Source organism: Psittacula echo, assembly GCF_963264785.1.
Source record: "Psittacula echo genome assembly, chromosome: 2".
Taxonomy (NCBI): Eukaryota; Metazoa; Chordata; class Aves; order Psittaciformes; family Psittacidae; genus Psittacula; species Psittacula echo.
In genome coordinates, this window is record NC_137737.1 from 46,355,903 (window position 1) to 46,373,250 (window position 17,348).

A 17,348-nucleotide genomic window follows, 5' to 3' on the forward strand; every position below is an offset into this window, starting at 1 on the left:
TAGAGATTTTTAAAATTTAAAAATAAAACCCCCAAACCCTAATGAAAACAGGCACAATTCCCACCTTTAGCACTACAGAGATACTGTAAAAGTGGGGATTTTTGACTGGGAGAGCTCTGAACACATGGAAAGTCGTATGTAGGGGCATGTTACGCACCCTCCTTCCTCTTGGGTCAGTTGTTGTTGACACCAGCAGCCTAGAACTTCGCAAGTTCTCAAAGAATTCATACATTCTGTAAAAACCTCAGGAACACGGGTGAATATTCCGCCCCGGGAGCAGCATGCAGGCGCTGGTGTGGTGCCTGCCCGGGCTCTGGGCCTGTGCTGTTTGGGCCTAGATCACGGGAAACCCCCTCAGCGATCAGCGCGCTTGTCTGTGAGATGATGCACACATGGAGGCGTGTGTGGGGTGACCAAGGACGCCTGGCACTGCACTGCGAGGCTGGCTTCCCGCCTCCTGCAGTACATCCGCAGCCCTTAGGCGCTGAGGCGGCCCAAGGGGCAGCGCGCTCGCCGCTCCGCTGAGGGCGGGCTCCACCACCATCGCCTGGGCGGCCCCCCCGCCCGGCGGATGCAGGCGCTGCCGGTCCCCGTGAGCGTCCCCGGGCGCCCGCTCTCGCAGTCCGCCTGGCGGGAGGCGTTACCGCCCGCTTGAACCGGAACCGGTTAGCGGGGGCTGCCCGGGGCGGCTGCTGCTGCTGTCTGCGGCTGCCGCGGAGGTTGCGGCGCTGCCGCCTGGGTGCGTGCTCGGAGCGGGCGCGGCGGCTGCGCGGGGCGGGGGAGGAGCGCGGCGGCCCCGCCGCCGGCGATGGGGTTGTGCTTTGGCGGGCCCTGCGCTGCCTGCCCGCGCAGGAGGGCTTAGTTGCCGCAGACCCACGCCGGCGGGCCGCGCTGCGGGGCTGCCTCCGCGGATGAACCGCCGCGGGGACCCGCCGGCCAGTGCAGCCCCAGGGCGCCGCAGCCGCCGCCTCTTCCCCCGCCGCTCCTCCTCGTCTCCGGCGCTGCCCATGGCTTCCCGCCGCCCCTGCTGACCGGCCGCCCCTCGCCTTCTCCCGAGCCGGGCCGGGTCAGGGCAGAGAAAATGGGGAACACCACCTCCTGCTGCGTCTCCTCCAGCCCCAAGCTGCGCAGGAATGCCCACTCCCGCCTGGAGTCCTACCGCCCCGAGGCCGAGCTGAGCCGGGAGGACACGGGCTGCAACCTGCAGCACATCAGCGACCGGGAGAACATCGACGGTGAGGGCGGCCAGGGAACCCCCTGCTTCTCTTCCCGTCTCTCTCTTCTCCGCGCGGTGAGGCCACGGCTCTGCCCCGGGCGGCTCCCCCCGCGGGTGGGGCCGGACCGGTCGGTCCCGCCGCTGCCCCTCCACCGCGCTCCTCAGTGCCGCGGCGGTTCGGTTATGGTCCCTATGCCCGCCACTGCGGGGCTGCCGGGGGTCTCGGTACATCTGCGTGGGATGCAGCCTCGGAGCGGTTCCTTTCCCCAGGGAGAGCTGTGTGGGACCCTTTCTCCGAGGGCTGGGTAGCACACACACCGCCCCGCCGCAGCCTCTGGCAAGGTGCAGTGTTTGGTCCCGGGTCTGCGCTGCCGAGACCCGTTTCCCTCCAGGGCGGCGTGAAGTGTCATTATAAGCACTATGGGCACTCGTCTGCTCCGCGGAGGCCCGGCTCACCCAGAGGCAAACCGGAGGGTCCGTTGTTGGCTCTGCGCTGTTGGCAGGGCTGGGAGCGCGTCCCTGCGGTACCGAGCCGGCGTCACCTTTGGGTATGTCACCTGCCAGGCGGTGACAGTGTAAAGGACAAACCCAGCCAGCAATGAAAGTGGGAGAAATGTTATCCGTAACAGCCTTCTCTTCCAGTGACTTTAGCTTCCCCCGTTACTGTCGTGATGAGGTACTGCTCTGTGAAATCACGAATACCTCCTCACCCTCTCCTTCTCTGCAGTGATATTCAGAAAAGCTGTATTCCCGTTCCTTTACTAGTGACTAAATATGCTGCTCTTGTGGTTAGCCAGGATACAGCTTAATTTTAAAGATGTGGGTTAATATATACATGTAATTTAGTTTTTGATTAGTTGCAGTATTTAGTCCTAAAACTTTGCTTGGTAAAAGGTCAGCTATCTCATGGATTAGTTTACATGAACTGCTTTTGGTAGAAAGCCAGAAAGAGGGACTTTGGTGCGCTTCAATTTACCTTCCACATTTTTTTCATGGCTTATTGGATTGTGATTTTATTACAGAGTTTTATGTTGTCAGTTCTTGACACTGGCAAAGTTATGAGGCCATAGAAGGAGATAGGTTCCCTCCCTGATTAAGATTATCTCTTTTAATGAGACACATTCCAGAAATATTAATGTTTTTAGCTGTCTTTGCTATGTGCAACAGAAAAATTGGAGCATAACAGGATCAGTAAGTGGAAAAAAATACATAATGGTCTGGTCTGAGAAAGCCAGGGAGATGAAAGAACCAATTGTTGATCTGTGAATGATGAATTCTTCCAACATCAGTGTTGTCTCTGATGGTACCGACTTCTCCATCTATACCAACACAGCCTGCAGTAAAGTTTCTGGTCAGAAATGTGTGAGGTTTGTGCTGCCGTCTTTTTTTTTCTTTCCTCTGTGTGGAAATAGTAAGTGCCTGTGTGCTTGTTGAAGCGTGCATATACTGCAGATAAGTTCCTGCATCTTAGCGTTTGTTTGCAAAAAGAAATCGTTTTATTTGTTTGATCAAGGCACTGCGTGCTCTGTCTCTCTTCTCCTTTAAACTGCAGCTTAAAACACAGAAAATAGCTTTGTGTTATTTAGTTTTACATCTTGTTGGCGTTGAGCTAGGGCAGTTGTCGGTGTGATGTTGCATATTCAAATAGGCAAGATGTCCTTAATTCTGAAAAAGAGTGAATGATTTTGGGTTTCATTTCTGTGCCTAACTCTGATTTTGTCCCTCTTTATAGATAGAGTCTGAGAAATAATTTTTCACTGGTAAGACTGATGGATGATAAATATCTGTACACACAAAACAACTGGACGCACTTTGGGTAAACCAGCTTTTTGAAGTGTGCTTTGTTGCACGCGGGGGTCATATTCTTTGAAGGTCTCTTGGTCAAAGATGACAGACTGATTACTACATGTAATAAAGTGATACTGTGTTTCTGATATTTTATTTCCTATTAGACTAGATATTATGCTTTTTTTGTTCGAAGTGTGATGGCATACAGATGTTTGCAGATGAGACACTGGGGTGTGAAAACCCCTTCCTTCCCAGTGGAGAATTCTAATGATATTTCTATCATTTTACAATGATGTTCTTCACAATGAAAGAACAATAGTCTGGTTATCTGTGTCATGAAGAGAAAATGCTGGATGTTGATTCCTTAGTGTTCCCACAAGTCATAATATATTTCCCAATAGTTTCTCAAAAAGTTTCTTGTTTTTATTTTTTTAAGTAAGTGATGACAAAGACTGATGCACTTAAATGAGACTTTTGTTAGTACTTCAGATTTGGGTTTCTCACTGTTCTTCAAGTGAGAGCCCTTCCACCCAGCTCAGTACCTGTGGCTGTGACAGTCAGGCTCTCAAAGGGCAAATACGTCTCCGCAGCGAGCGTTTACCTTGTGAGTGGTACTTTCGGGGGCTGTAACAAATCACGATATGCAGTGTCTGAGTTAATCTGTTTCATGTGGAAGTTGCTTTCATGCTCATATTCAAGGAAATTAATGAAACATTTTATTTTTTTTTTGAATGGGTAAAGCTGTTTGAATAAAACAAGAACATTAATAACCTTTAAATCAGAAATTTAAATCAAATTTGAACCTTTAAGTGTGGCCTGTTTAAGCTTTTACGAGAGATGTGTGGTTTGCAATGGTTGCAGGCCCTTTTTCTGGCACTATGAAAGGGAGAAAGGAAGAGAGGGAGGGATGTCAACTTGTAAGAGTAATTTAACTGAAGGTTTTAGTACTAGTGGGACTGTTTGATGTTTGCCCGTCTTATATACTTCAGAAGGAAATAACTTGTCAAATCTGCCTTCAAGATCACACCTTTGAATTGTCTCCTGTAATTCAAGTACAATACCAAATCCAGTAATGTGTTTTTAAGGGACGGTTGGAGGAATTCTACTTCAGTAGGAGTGGGTTTATAGCAAGATTTTCTCTCTCCCGTCACTGGTACCTTGTTAGAAAATCTCAATTTCCGTAATATTTCACAAGTGTTTATGAAGTGGTCTGTGGAAGAGATTTGATTTGTCAAATTACTTATTCTGGAGAATTATAATAGTGAATTTCTCTTTCTTGCCTTTTCTCCCTCAAAAATTCAAAGAGGGTAACAAACTTCCATAAACATACACAGATGTGGAAAACTTTTACTTCTGGATATTCGTTTTTGTTTGTTTGTTTTGTTTTTCGTTTTATTTTCTTTGACAAAGAGCAAGAGGATAATTGTAATGAACAGAGGTTACCATCTGGTTTTGGGGATCTGTTTCTAAGGGGGGAGCTTCAACATTTTTCAGTGCTTCGCATTTGAAACTTCAGGAAAATTATGGCAGTGGATTCAAGATTTGAAGATTTCTAGCTCTGTTTGCAGTCCAGACATTTTTTTACAGCAGTGTTGATGACAGCAGTAAGTAAATATAGTAGGAGACTTGATGTATTGGATTCTGTATCACATTTGCACATAAACTTTTGTCTGTGCATGCCATGTAAGTATCTTGGTGTATGCACTGTTTAAATCCTGGCCAGCTGGAGTGACCCTGGTCTGGACTCCACTTAGACATCAGCAGGTCACACAGTCAGACCCACAAGTTGACAGTTTAACTTGTGAAAGAGTAGCATGTGCTGATATGCTCAGAAGCGATTTCTCTGGTTGGAGCATGATTTCTGTAGTAAGCTTTTCAAGTATGGAACTGTGGGGAGGGGACAAAGGGAATGTCTTACCACAAACATGATGACATGAAGCAAAGCTGATGCCTTATAATGAAATTAGTCAAAAGGCTGTTCTTGAAATAGAGGCTAGATGGAGAGTTCCTAGGCTGTTTGAAGGAAAGACAATTCTTAATAATGAGCCCCTCCCCTATTGTGTCCTTCGCCCCAAAAATCAGGTTGCCCTTTCCCCCTTTCTAAACTCATGCTAGGTCATTTTTCATTGCTGGCTCAGATAATGTCATCCTGTGCAACTGTACATCACTGATAAACCTCTTCAGCTCTTTTCACAGTGGGTGAATCATGTTAATTTTTTTTGCTGTGTAATGCACAGGCTCCTAAGAGTGGACTGCTGTTTAAAAAGCCATTTCTTTGTTTATTTATAGATCTTTTCCTCCACCTTCTTGAAACTGACATATGGGAGTCTTTGAAATGAGGTTAGTTAGTATTTGTGTATCTCTGTCTGCTGGGTTTTATAGGAATTTTGAGATTTTAGCGAAATATAGGGAAGTTTTAAAATGTCTGCACCATATACTCAGTGAAATTTTGCTGAAAGGGAATACTGGTGTTTTCAAGAGAAAGGGTGTGATGGGTTGCACGTCGTGAAGGAGCTGACCTACATTCACAAAGTCATGCTATAAGCACTTCAGAAGCAAATTGAAGATCTAGTATGTTGCACACAGCCATGCCTGCTAACACCTGGATTGTAAAAGGATAGTCCTTAAAAAAAAAAAAAAAAAAATGGTCTATTTGGTTTAAATAAAAGTCTTTTTAAGAAAAATTTCTTGTTCCTTTAGCCAGAATTCCTGCACAGAAGTGATCCGTATGCTTTTCAGTACTGTTGTTTGCATCACCTACCTAAGCATGTCAGAGATCATGCATTGAGGTACCGCTTGCAGTCTTGTGCATCAAAACATTAAAAATAGAGCCTGCAGTGGCTACATGACTGAACTTAGTACTATACTGCATGCTTTTTTAATTCCGCTGTCGGTTTTGTCTGTTTATTCTGTGCTGTGCCCTGCTTCTCCCAAGAGGCACCACCATCTTTACTGTGAGAGTGGTGAGGCACTGGAATGGGTTGCCCAGAGAGGTTGTGAATGCTCCATCCTTGGCAGTGTTCAAGGCCAGGTTGGATGAGGCCTTGGGTGACATGGTTTAGTGTGAGGTGTCCCTGTCCATGGCAGGGGGGTTGGAACTAGATGATCTTAAGGTCTTTTCCAAACCTAACTATTCTATGATTCTGTGTTGTACAAAGCCTTCCTAGAACCTCACTTTCACGTTGTTCGCATCAAATCACAAAATTTACACCTTTTATGAAGTCAGTAGTTCCATATTTAGCTGTGGAAGCTTTCAGAGGCACACATGCTAAGATTAATCATGTTCAAACTTACTTCTGGTGAATTTTATTAGTGTACTGCCATTTGATCAAGGTTTTCTTTGCAAGTGAGTTACACAAGATCAACAGTATTGGCTGGGTAAATTGGTACTTGAAGCAGAATGACAAGGCTTAGAATTATAGGTCTCTGAAAATGGAAAGACTATTGTATTTTGAAGTAGGTTGTTTTACGTTAGATTTTACGTGTAATAAGAATAATGTATTTAAAAAGAGTGCAAACCTCTCAGCTGTGTGGCCATAGCTGTCTGACCTCATTTTCTGTGCTTACTGAGGTTTTTCAAACTTTCACCATATGTTTACTTCGTCTCAGGCCTTGTTCAAGGTCAGATGGTACAAAAAGCACCCGCATGGTGTGACACCATTTTCTGAAACATGCAAGATGCTGTTTGCTATGTGTATCTAGCAACTTGCTGACACCGTGAATGCCTTTTTCTGGCTGCTCTAACATGTCAGGAGCTTGGAAAGGGAATAATTGAGCAGTGCCTAGCGCTACCCAGTGCCTGTCCTTGTCCTGCCAGCGAGCTGCAGATGAGGTGTAGTGTAAATACCTCCCTTGTTTAGTATCTTTGCAAGAATATGAAATACACTTTACAAGCTGAAAACATACACAATGTATAGCATTTCTTTGAGCCTTCTGTGTAGAACTCAATTGGCATTACTTTTGCTTCTTTTCCTTTGAATAACGAGAGCTTTTAAAAACTATTAATTTTCTGTGTGCATTCTGACATATGGAGTGATATTTTTACTTCATCCTGCAGAATATTTAATGTATGGTGCATACATCTCTTAAATGTATGTGAAGAGCTAGTAAGTGATAATAAACTTTGTAAATTTAGCAATTTGTTATTTGGATAGAATACTGCCAGCAGTATGCTAAGGTAGTGCCTTCATTGGAGTAGTTGCCACTTCCTCCATATCTTCTGTGACAGTTTTGTCTCCTTACAATTCAACTTTAAAAACAAATATTCCAGAATTGCTGAAATAAAACTGTTGGGATTTTCATGTTTCCCAAGCTGAAATCTTCTTCAGAAATTTTACCATAATTCAGAGGTGGGTTTAATGTGTAGACCCTGTACATCATCACAATCCATTCCTCCAACCAGTTCAGTTTGAGCATCAGCAGCTCTTGAGCTTCTTCTGTGAGGACTTGGTGAAATTTAGAGTGCTCATTAGCCTGAACTGGATGGAGAAAGAACTTAAAACCAGCAGCACTGTCCTGAAGACTAATCCTTACTAGTATAGAAGCTGGCCAAGGAGCTGTGATAGGTGTAAATGGGAAATTGCTAGTGAAATCTGGTTGGAGATTTTACATGGAAACCCTTTTTCGTTTTTCTCTGTTTGTTTTTATTTGTTTCCTTTCTCATCGCTCTTGTAACATTTTGGGCCTTCAAGCTGTAAAGGACTTATTAGACTGACTCATCCCACTAGGACAAGTTTGTCGAATCAGCAAGAATGTACATAATGCCCTAACTGATGTAACTTACTTCTCTCTTTATTTCTTTGCAAAATAATTCTATTTCTCTCAAATCAAACTAATGCTGAAACCATTTTACTGAAATACCTTAGCTAGCCACCATAGATGTAGCTTGCACTGCAAAAGTTGTGCTCTTGTCTTACAGCTTTTGATGGTTTGAGCAAAATATATTGATAAAACTAGTATTTTTGTTGCTGTGAGTGGCACTGTATTACTACCTTTGTATAAAAATGTTGCAGAAAAGTGTAATATTTGAATGCTAAGACATGTTTATGGAGTAGAATTAATCCTAAGATTAAAAGTGTATTCTCACCCACCTTGCATAACATCTCCCACACCCACCTCCACTGAGAGGAGGAGTGTCTGCACTGGTATCCCTGCGATACCCTCTCTCTTTGCAAGAACAGTTAGCCTTCGATGACTTATTAGGGCAACAAAACTGGTGAAGAGCCTAGAGCAGAAGTCTCATGAGAAGCAGCTGAGGGAACTGGGGGTGTTTATTTTGAAGAAGAAAAGGTGCAGTGGGAGCCTTACTGCTCTCTACAGCTACCTGAAAGGAGGATGGAGATGGCTGGTCTCTTCTCCCAAGTAACAAGCGATAGGACAAGAGAGAACAGCCTCAAGCTGCACCAAGGGGGGTTTAGACTGGATATGAGGAAAAAATTCTTCACCAAAAGGGTGCTCAGGCATCGGAACAGGCTGCCCAGGGCAGTGGTGGGATCACGGTCCCTGGAAGTGTTCAGAAACAGTGTAGATGAGGCCCTCAGTGACATGGTTTAGTTGTGGTCTTGGCAGTGCAGGACTGATGGTTGGATTTGGTCATCTTGAAGGTCTTCTGCAACCTAGTTGATTCTGTGATTCTATGGTTCATAATTTTCTTTTGGCAATACCCCACCCAACTGTAGTTAAAAGAATGGTACCTCGGGCTTTTTACTTGCTTGTTTCTGTGTCTGCAGAATGATTCTTACATGCCAGTGGCTGAGATCCAGAAGATATCAGATGGGAAGTGAAAAAATTTACTTTCAACAGTATTGAAACCGGTATGAGGCTGTGCTGAAATTTTAAAAGCTTATTTTCTTTGCTGTATTGGTATTTCATTAAAAGTGGGATTTGATGTTATTCCTGAATCCAAAATGTGGATTGTAAGGAGAAAAAACTGTTCCAGAAGATACAGAGGAAGTGGTAACTGTCATGATGAGGTGAATTGTTAGTCAGTGAAGATGCAAGACGGGTAGTACAGGGATCATTTCCTAGATTTGGAAAAAATTAGCAGATTATTGGAACTCTTAAAATTGTTTCTGGTATGCAGTTTATCCCTGCACGTTAGTATTCTGGTACCTTCTTGTTGCTGTTTGTTATTTATGAATGCTTATTTATTACTGAATGCTTTCAGTGGCTGAAGAAACTTATTACTGTCTTTGTTCCTGGAAAGAATTCGTTGATTTAAGATACTGAAAGTAATACTGTATAAGAAAGAAGGTATACTTGATCAGCAAGGATGTTTTGCAGTACTACACTTTCTCGGTGCTCTGCGAACTCTCTAAGGAGGTGATAATTCAGGAATTGTGAGTGTATGTGAGGTTATGTATGTGAAATGACTGGTTGTAGTTAAGCTTCTGTGCTTGCATTTGGTGGGGTTTTTTTAGTATTCATCAGTACTTCTATTTTACACCTATATATATGCTGTGGTTTCTTTATCCTCTTTTCTAACCTTCCTGGAGAAGGAGACTGCATTGGTTGAAGATCCAAAGTCTGGGAATTATAACTGTTGTGAACAAGACAGGACACGCTTCCTTGCTTTGGCTAAAAGAAACTTTCAGGCTGTGGTCAGTGAGCTTTACAAGCAGTAATTACATCTCTAAAGTGCTTTGTGAGCTGTGTTGTTCTGTAAAACGATGCAAATGATGTAAAGACCTTGAAGAAAGTCTTTCTGCACTTGGAATTAATTAGACCTCTTTATTCCTAGGGTAGTGTTCAGAGTTTTTGATCTCAGCTGTTTTTCTAGCTTGAAAAAAGTTGTCTGTGTGTTGTATCATATAACACACGGTTTACATTAAGTAAGGTATAGTCTCTACTCATTTTGTGTGTTTACCCCTGACTTCCTCCTTCTAAAAGAATGCTGTTAAAGTAACAAGTATCAAATATTGGTTAGGAAAAAAGAAAAGTTATGATCAAGAACATGTAGACGATCCTAATAGGAATTTTTATCTCTAGGCAGTTGATTGGTTTGCTTGTAATAGGATTGAAGTCTCCTGTGTGTCCGTTAGATATTATCATAACTGTTAATGAATCAGGATCTTTATAATCTGTTCTGGTACCTGCTTTATTTTCTTTTCATTTTGGAGAACTTCAAAGGGCTCGTGTTGGTTTTATTAGTTAAGTTTATGAAACTATAACCGAAATCAGCAGAGATAAAATTCATAGTGGTAAGTCCAGTTATTGCAGAATGTTTTGCCTAACCATTCAGTGCATTATTCTGCTGTGTTTATATTTAGGAAAAACCCCACGGATTAACATCTTACCAGAAAGAATTTTATTTCTAGTTGATAACTCTAGTTTCAACTAGAGCTGTAGGAAAGATCTTAGGTTTGATGAATCCCCAACCCACTAAAGGCTGCTGCTGCTGATCTTACTTTAATTTGAAATTCTCTGCCCTACTCACACCCCTCTTAAAGTAGGGAATGTAGTTAAACTCTTAACAAAGTTTGTATGTATGGTTTTAATTCTAGTGTTTTGACTATTAAATAGTAGCCACTGATAGATACATTTGCATTTGGAGTTCCTAAAAAGGGATTCTGAAATGAAGATATGGAAGCTTTCTTCTGATTGGTATTTTAATATTTCTTATGTGGTCATATGTAGTAGATTTTTCAGATGTTAAAATAAACATAAAGATAAAATGCAGCTTCGCAAGTGAGTAACAAGATCTTTTGCATGTGCTGCTACTATGAGCTGTATGTCAATCCCACCTAATGCTCTCTGAATGCATACCTCTCAGTGGCCCTTCATGCCTGGAGCTTTGTGTTGTGACTGTCCCTACCTGGCAGAAATCCATGTGTGTTTTATTCAGTCAGTCAGTGGAGGTGGAAAGGGTGTGAAGAGTTCGAAAATGCAACTGTATTTTAAGCTTTGAAATCATGCTTCCTGCAGCTAAATGTCCTCTTTCCTTTTAGGATAATTCATTTGGGATGACAAGTGTCTAGTAAACTGCATTGACAATATACAGTTATCCTCTCTGTCAGACATAGAAAGAAATTAGAATTGAAGCTTTGCGGAGGTGTATGCATACTTTTTTGAGGGTTTGAGGGTGGAAGAAGGATTCCTGTAACCGAGATGGTCCTAGAGATCCAGTCTGTGATAAAAATAATGTTCAGTAGGAGAGATTTAACTGTTGTTTTGTGGAAGAAGCAAACCAATACTGCCTTTGAAAGCTAAAGCAAACAACAACAAAAAAATCATTTAAAATTCCGTATATAAGCAGTGATGTATATTTTACATCTAGGAACTTGTTTCCCCTTGGCAAAATGGATATTTAAGTGAAATGGACATTGCCAAGTTGAATTTAACTGGAAGTGAATGTTTTGTGAAAAATAAGCTCTTGACATTAAGTCATAATTCTTTAAAAAGTATTATAGTAAGGAGTTATTTTTATAACAAGTATTTGAATCACAGTTTATGCAATACAAACACTGAAGCTTTATGTTACTACATGAGAAACTGAACTTAAAACAAACAGTGTGAACTCTTATATTTGTATACATCTGATTGTGTGATTTTGGTCATTTTATTTTTCCCCCTTTTTTTTTTTTACTCCTTACTGCATGCTTTCATTTTTGAATATAAATTTGCAGTTCAACAGTAGTGAATTTATGCATGGGTGTGGGTAGAAAATGAGAAGAGAACTTAAGGGAGCAAATTCTTCTGTCTCTGATTTTGCGTGGGTTATCTCAAAATGGCTTCACATGCCTATCAACATGTTTGTTACTCTCGGGGGAAAAAGGTGTAATAATACCGGCTTATACAGAGTGACTACTGAAGTGAAGCGTGATTCTGAGACTGTGACTTCCATCAAGCACTGTGTGCTAAAGAGAGTTGCTCACTGTGGGTAAGCCACTGTGTGATGGAACTGGCATGTGCAGAAAGGTCCTGTGCATGCAGCTGATGTCTTGATTTCCTTCAGTTCCTGGTGGCTGAGATAAGCTGAGGGCCTCATCTGTTACTGGGTGACTGAATAACTATTTGATGTAAACCCAGCATGGCATTTGTCCTTGGGATATTTGTGAGCTTCAGGAAGCTCCAGAACTGAAGGCCAGACCTCCTGACTTTGTTGGAATACAGGCTAGAATTAGGCAGTAGACTCCCCTACCCACCCCCCCGATATTTTTTGTCTTTTTAAATGTATGTATTCTCAAATGAAATCTTTGTACATAAAATTTTATATTTAACAAATATTTTGGACAACAGGATTTTTGAAGTAAAATGTTTAAAATGTTATTTTCTCTCTCTTTTTTTTTTTTTTTTTGTCATGTTGGTAGTATAATGTTAAAACTAGCCTTGAGCTGAAGATACGTTCCTTTTTAATCATTGCCTTCCTCCATCCCTGTAGGTTTGGTTGGACTGTTCTTTCTCTCCTTTCCCCTCCTTTTTTTGTACATCTCTGTCATAGTCTGCCTTGTCACCTGCCTGCACTTCTCAGCCCAACCTTTTTCTACCCACAGCATACAGAAGTTACTGTCTCTGATCTCATCTCTCTCCTCTTGACTCTTTCTGTTTTGCTGTGATTTGAGAGTGATGAGTACACAATACATACAGCATATTCCAGAGCATGGTCTGTGTAATGATTCCAGGATGGCATCAAACTTTCAATGTTGATTTCAAAACCCTGGTTTAGATTACATCATGTTTGCATTTCAATATTTGCTGCACATTCCTAGTTTCCTACCTCTCCTGCGTGTTTTATAGTCAAGCAAATAAAATAATCTTTGTTCTTTCAGATCTTTGTGGTTATCCACATACTGGTAAGATTTCTTTATTTCCTCATTGTACCTTTGGACTTTTAGGTAACATTGAATTGTTGAATGTGTTTTTTGATCTGTGTAATTTTCTTCACGATTTTTGGAAATGTGCACTTTAATTTATGCACTGAATTACAGATTGAGATTACAAATAAACCATGGCACATGAGTTGTAATTCTTAAAATAGGTTCTGAGGCTGTGTAGGTTTTTTCTTTTTGAAGAGCATGGAATTTATATACACTGTTTTCTTCCAAATAAGAATCTGAAAAGAGATTGAGTTAATAGCAGTGTTAAGATTTGCAATTCATGGAAAGAAACTCTTGGTAATTACCATCTTTGTAGTTGATACTGTGCCCTGCTTCAGTGTGTCCAGCTGTATGTAAATCTCCTCTAATGACCAATTTTTGCATTTCTTTCCTCATGTAAATGAGGAATCTCCTTGGTTTCTGTTTGGGAACTCAAATCTCGTTGATTTGGCATCTCCTAATTGAAAGGCAGGATCTATTACTGCAAAAGGTTTTTCCTTCTATTGTTAGGGAGTGGCAATGTGTGTGATTCTTAGCTCAAAGGCAGTCAATGGGACTTGTGATGGGCCTGTTCTGGCCAGGGTTACCTGGCAAACCAGGTTGCACCCTGAGGCTTAGCAGGGCAAAAAGGGCTGCTGTCCTGCCACTGTTGGGTTCCTGGGATCCAGCTGCACATGCAGTCCAGTCCTGTCTTGTTGGTGAATGGTGGGACCAAGGGGGGTTTCAGCTCAATGTCTGGTATTCTTCCCTTGGTTTTGTTGGTCTGTGGCTCTTGACCAAGTGAAGGTTTTGGTTTATGGCTCTGTAGGTCAGAAGCACTCTCCAGTCATGTTGTCTACTTTTTCTCTGTAAAACTACTATGAAGAAATTTGCTGAAATAGTCACAAGTGCTTCCTGTGCTCTACTTGCTGGCCATGCCATCATCTCCACACGCAGCTCCTTCAGTCTAATCATGCTTTGCTAATCAAACCTGTAGGGAATACCACATGTTAAGTCAGCAGACTGCTAAATGTTGCTGTAGCTGTATGACTTTATTTCTCTCATTTATGTGACAAAAATTAATGGAGGCACCTAGATCTCAAAATAATGTGCTGACCTGCTTGAGCCGTTGTCAGTTCTTACGTGGGGATTTTAATCCTGTTTTTCATCAAGGCAAAATAGTTTTGATGCAGGTAACCTTCCAGTATCTGAAGGAGGCCTACAGGGATGCCTACAGGGAAGAGGGACTCTTCATCAGGGACTGTAGCAATAGGGCAAGGACAAGGACAACGGGTTTAAACTTAAAACAGTGGAAGTTCAGGTTAGATATGTGGAAGAAGTTCTTTACTGTGAGGGTGGTGAGGCACTGGAAGAGGTTGCCCGAAGAAGTGGTAAATGCTCCATTCCTGGCAGCGTTCAAGTCCTGACTGGACAGAGCCTTGGGTGACATGGTGTAGTGTGAGGTGCCCGTGTCCAGGGCAGGGGGGTTGGAACTTGATGGTCTTAAGGTCCTTCCTAACCCAAACCATTCTGTGATCCTATTAAATAAGGGGTATGGTGTGTAGGGAAGAAGATAACTCTGGATATAACAACTACTTTGACAGGGGTGCAGTACTGTAGGATTCAGTACTGTGAAGCTTCAGTAAGTGCACGTAAACTGTATACTCAAGTCCACTGCTAGCTGTAAAGCACTTCTGTTTGCAGTGATGTTAAAGCATCTGAGCTTGTTGTAGTCTTGCCATCAAATACTATGATAAGTTTGCTAAACAGGACCTGTGTGAGAATAATGCTTGTTAAACTAATTCAGTACATGGAGCATGCTCTTACAAGATGCTTCACATTCAGTTGTGTATTCAAAGCACTTGTTGTGAGGGTATGTTGCATCTGATTTATAAATAGTCCTATTGACTTCCTACTGCTTGCTGCAGTTCTCTTTCCTCAAGTAACTCAGGTACTTTTTTCTTTATATCTGTTAGAAAATAATAGGAAAAGTATGTGCTGATGAAGCTTTGTTGTTGGTGTCTTCTGGTAATAACCTAGCTGTAATCTGGAAAATATTTGACCCAGGAGCCTGTTTGATCTCTGGAAAGATCTCGGCAGCATTTTTCAAGTAGGAGTCTGACAATATTTACTTATTGTTTGGAGAGAAACCCATAACTTAGTTCAAGAAAGAAGTTCTGTGTCACTGCTAAATGGCATTACCTCTGTCTTACTGTCTGGGTATGGTTTCTTTGTTCACCCACAATATTTTCGTTGCATTCTTCTCTACTCTTTTTGTCTTCTGTTTATCCCTTTGTGGCAGGGTTTATTTGTTTTGCAACAAGTAAGCTTTCTTATCCTAGCAGGCTGAAGTAATTATCTGGGACTGGGTCATGATAGCATTTTTTGATCCCATAAATAAACTTGTGGTTCGTGTATTTTCTTAATGGAGCTTAAACCAGATGGGAGGAAAAAGTCAGGGTTTCCTTATGATAATATATAGGTGTTAGCCCCAGGCACTTGCCTGTCTATCTTAAATAGTTAATACATTGGTAGTTACCATCAATTATTTCCATTAGTTTCATTCGTTTGATTAAAAAGGATCATTATCATCTCCATGGTGGAACGCTGACCTAGTAAACAAAGGAGAATCAGAAATTACTTGCAAATGAAGGTTGTTGTGATGAATAACACTCTTTATGTATTTATGCTTGTGCTTATTAATATAGTATATTAACAGTGGGTGACTTAATGTGTTTTCAAGCTCAGAAAGCAGTAAAAAAATGTCCTCAGCTCTTTGTTTACCAGAATGATGGAATTAAACAAAAAGGATTGATGATATTTACAAAAAAGAAAGCTGAAAGCGACTTGGATATTAAATAATCTTGCAAATAGTGTGCTGGATTCTTGGGAACAGAATTTATTTTTAATAAAGTTAATACATGTCCTCTTCCCCTTAATGGAAATTCTTTTATTTCCCCCTTATAAAAGATTTTTACCTTTTAAAGACAGTATCTTGATGCCGCAAGCTAGCATTAAAAATAACAGCAGGCATCTTTCAAGCAAAGTAATCTCCATGTCACCAAATAATATTTGTGAGAGAATTAAAAGCCCTTGAAACACATCAGAAGACATATGGTGAATGGGTAGAGAAATACTGTTTTATTCATTGATACTACAGACTGAAGTAGTAATTTCAGTGTTCCAAATTGCTTACTTAAATACCCTTTTCTCAGCTCTAAAACTCACATAGATTTAAATACTAATCTGTTGTAAAAATAAATAAATAAAAAAATCTGTTAAAAATAAACTCAACTGAAATCAGTGGAACTACATTTAGGAAAATGTACCTGTTTACTTTCCCAGGTGATGTATTGAGGCAGCTCTTAAAGTCAAATCCAAATTTTGGGAGTTCCTTTAGGCTGTGTCAGTTTTCTGACGACTCTATGAAAAGAAATAGAGGTGTTCTCTGCCAGTTCAGAACAAGTAGAAAGTTAATCTAATTCTTGTAGTAAAATTGCTTCCTTGAAAGTAAAATTATACTGTAATGTTTATGGAACAGGTTGGATTTAGTTGTGGGATTGGCGCGTGTGTGTGTGTATATTTATACATGTATAGATAAAAAGACCCCACAACTAAAACTTTTCTGTAGAAAATATCAGGGTTTCTGTCTGAATGTAGGAGCCATTCCACATAGGTTTCTGCCAGGAACATATAAACCAAATATTGCTGATAACAGCCAAGGACTAATTTTGCTAATTTCTTTACTTGTCTGTACACTGTACAATAGGTCTTTTCTTGTCCAAAAAAAAAAAAAATAGTAATTTTCTCTGTGAAACTGTATTTAAAAGGTAGCTGACCAACTGCTCTTCTGTCCCTCCTTCCTTCAGACTAAGGGTCTGTTACTGCCAACGTTATTTTCCGATGAGTATTTGCTGTGTATGTAGTATGCTAAGATACTCACTATATGACTAACTTTCAGAAAGATGAACCACTTGATTACTCTGTAAGGTTAAAAAACAAGAGCAGAATAGGCCTTTACTAAATTTTGCCTCCTTCCAAAAAGTGCCTTACATACTTGTCTTCAAGTGTTGTATTGGCATGCAGCAGAGAATTTGAGAAATCCTACAGTTGGTCAAGTCAGTGTCTCTGACAATATTGGCTGCTTAGAGAATGTGTGTAGAAATATGGAGCTATATCAGATGAGCCTTAGAGAACTGAATGCCTGTAAGCATATAAAAGACAGAGACAAGAAATAGAACTCTTTGGATGTGACCTTACTTTTAATGGAAAGATAGTACTAGCCTTAAAAGAATAAATTTGCATTCCTTGTATGTAAACCTCTACATTAGATTTGGGTTGCTTCTCGTACAGGAAAGTAAGTTTGTCTGTGGATTTTTTTAGAGTATACTCCTTTATTTCCCAGGCAAGAGGGCACGTGCCACAGTCCTACAGAAATATGCTGGTAAGCGAGCAGCAGACATCCTTAGATATTTGATACTTTAATTTTGCTGGGCCTAGGCTACACTGAGGATCTGTGAGCACACCATGACAAATTTTCAGGCAACTGG

General features: G+C 41.2%; 1 protein-coding gene across 3 annotated transcripts in view; it reads left to right on the plus strand.

Annotated features, from left to right (window-relative positions):
* Window positions 1-1,081: 1,081 nt before the first annotated feature.
* Window positions 1,082-17,348, plus strand: part of CCNY (cyclin Y) — a gene marked incomplete at both ends in the record, with an annotated part of 124,079 nt that continues 107,812 nt past the window's right edge. For all 3 annotated transcript variants that reach the window (XM_080610429.1, XM_080610428.1, XM_080610430.1), the window contains one exon: window positions 1,082-1,235. In XM_080610429.1, coding sequence (XP_080466555.1) covers window positions 1,082-1,235 — 154 coding nt within the window. The remainder of the gene's footprint in view (window positions 1,236-17,348) is intronic.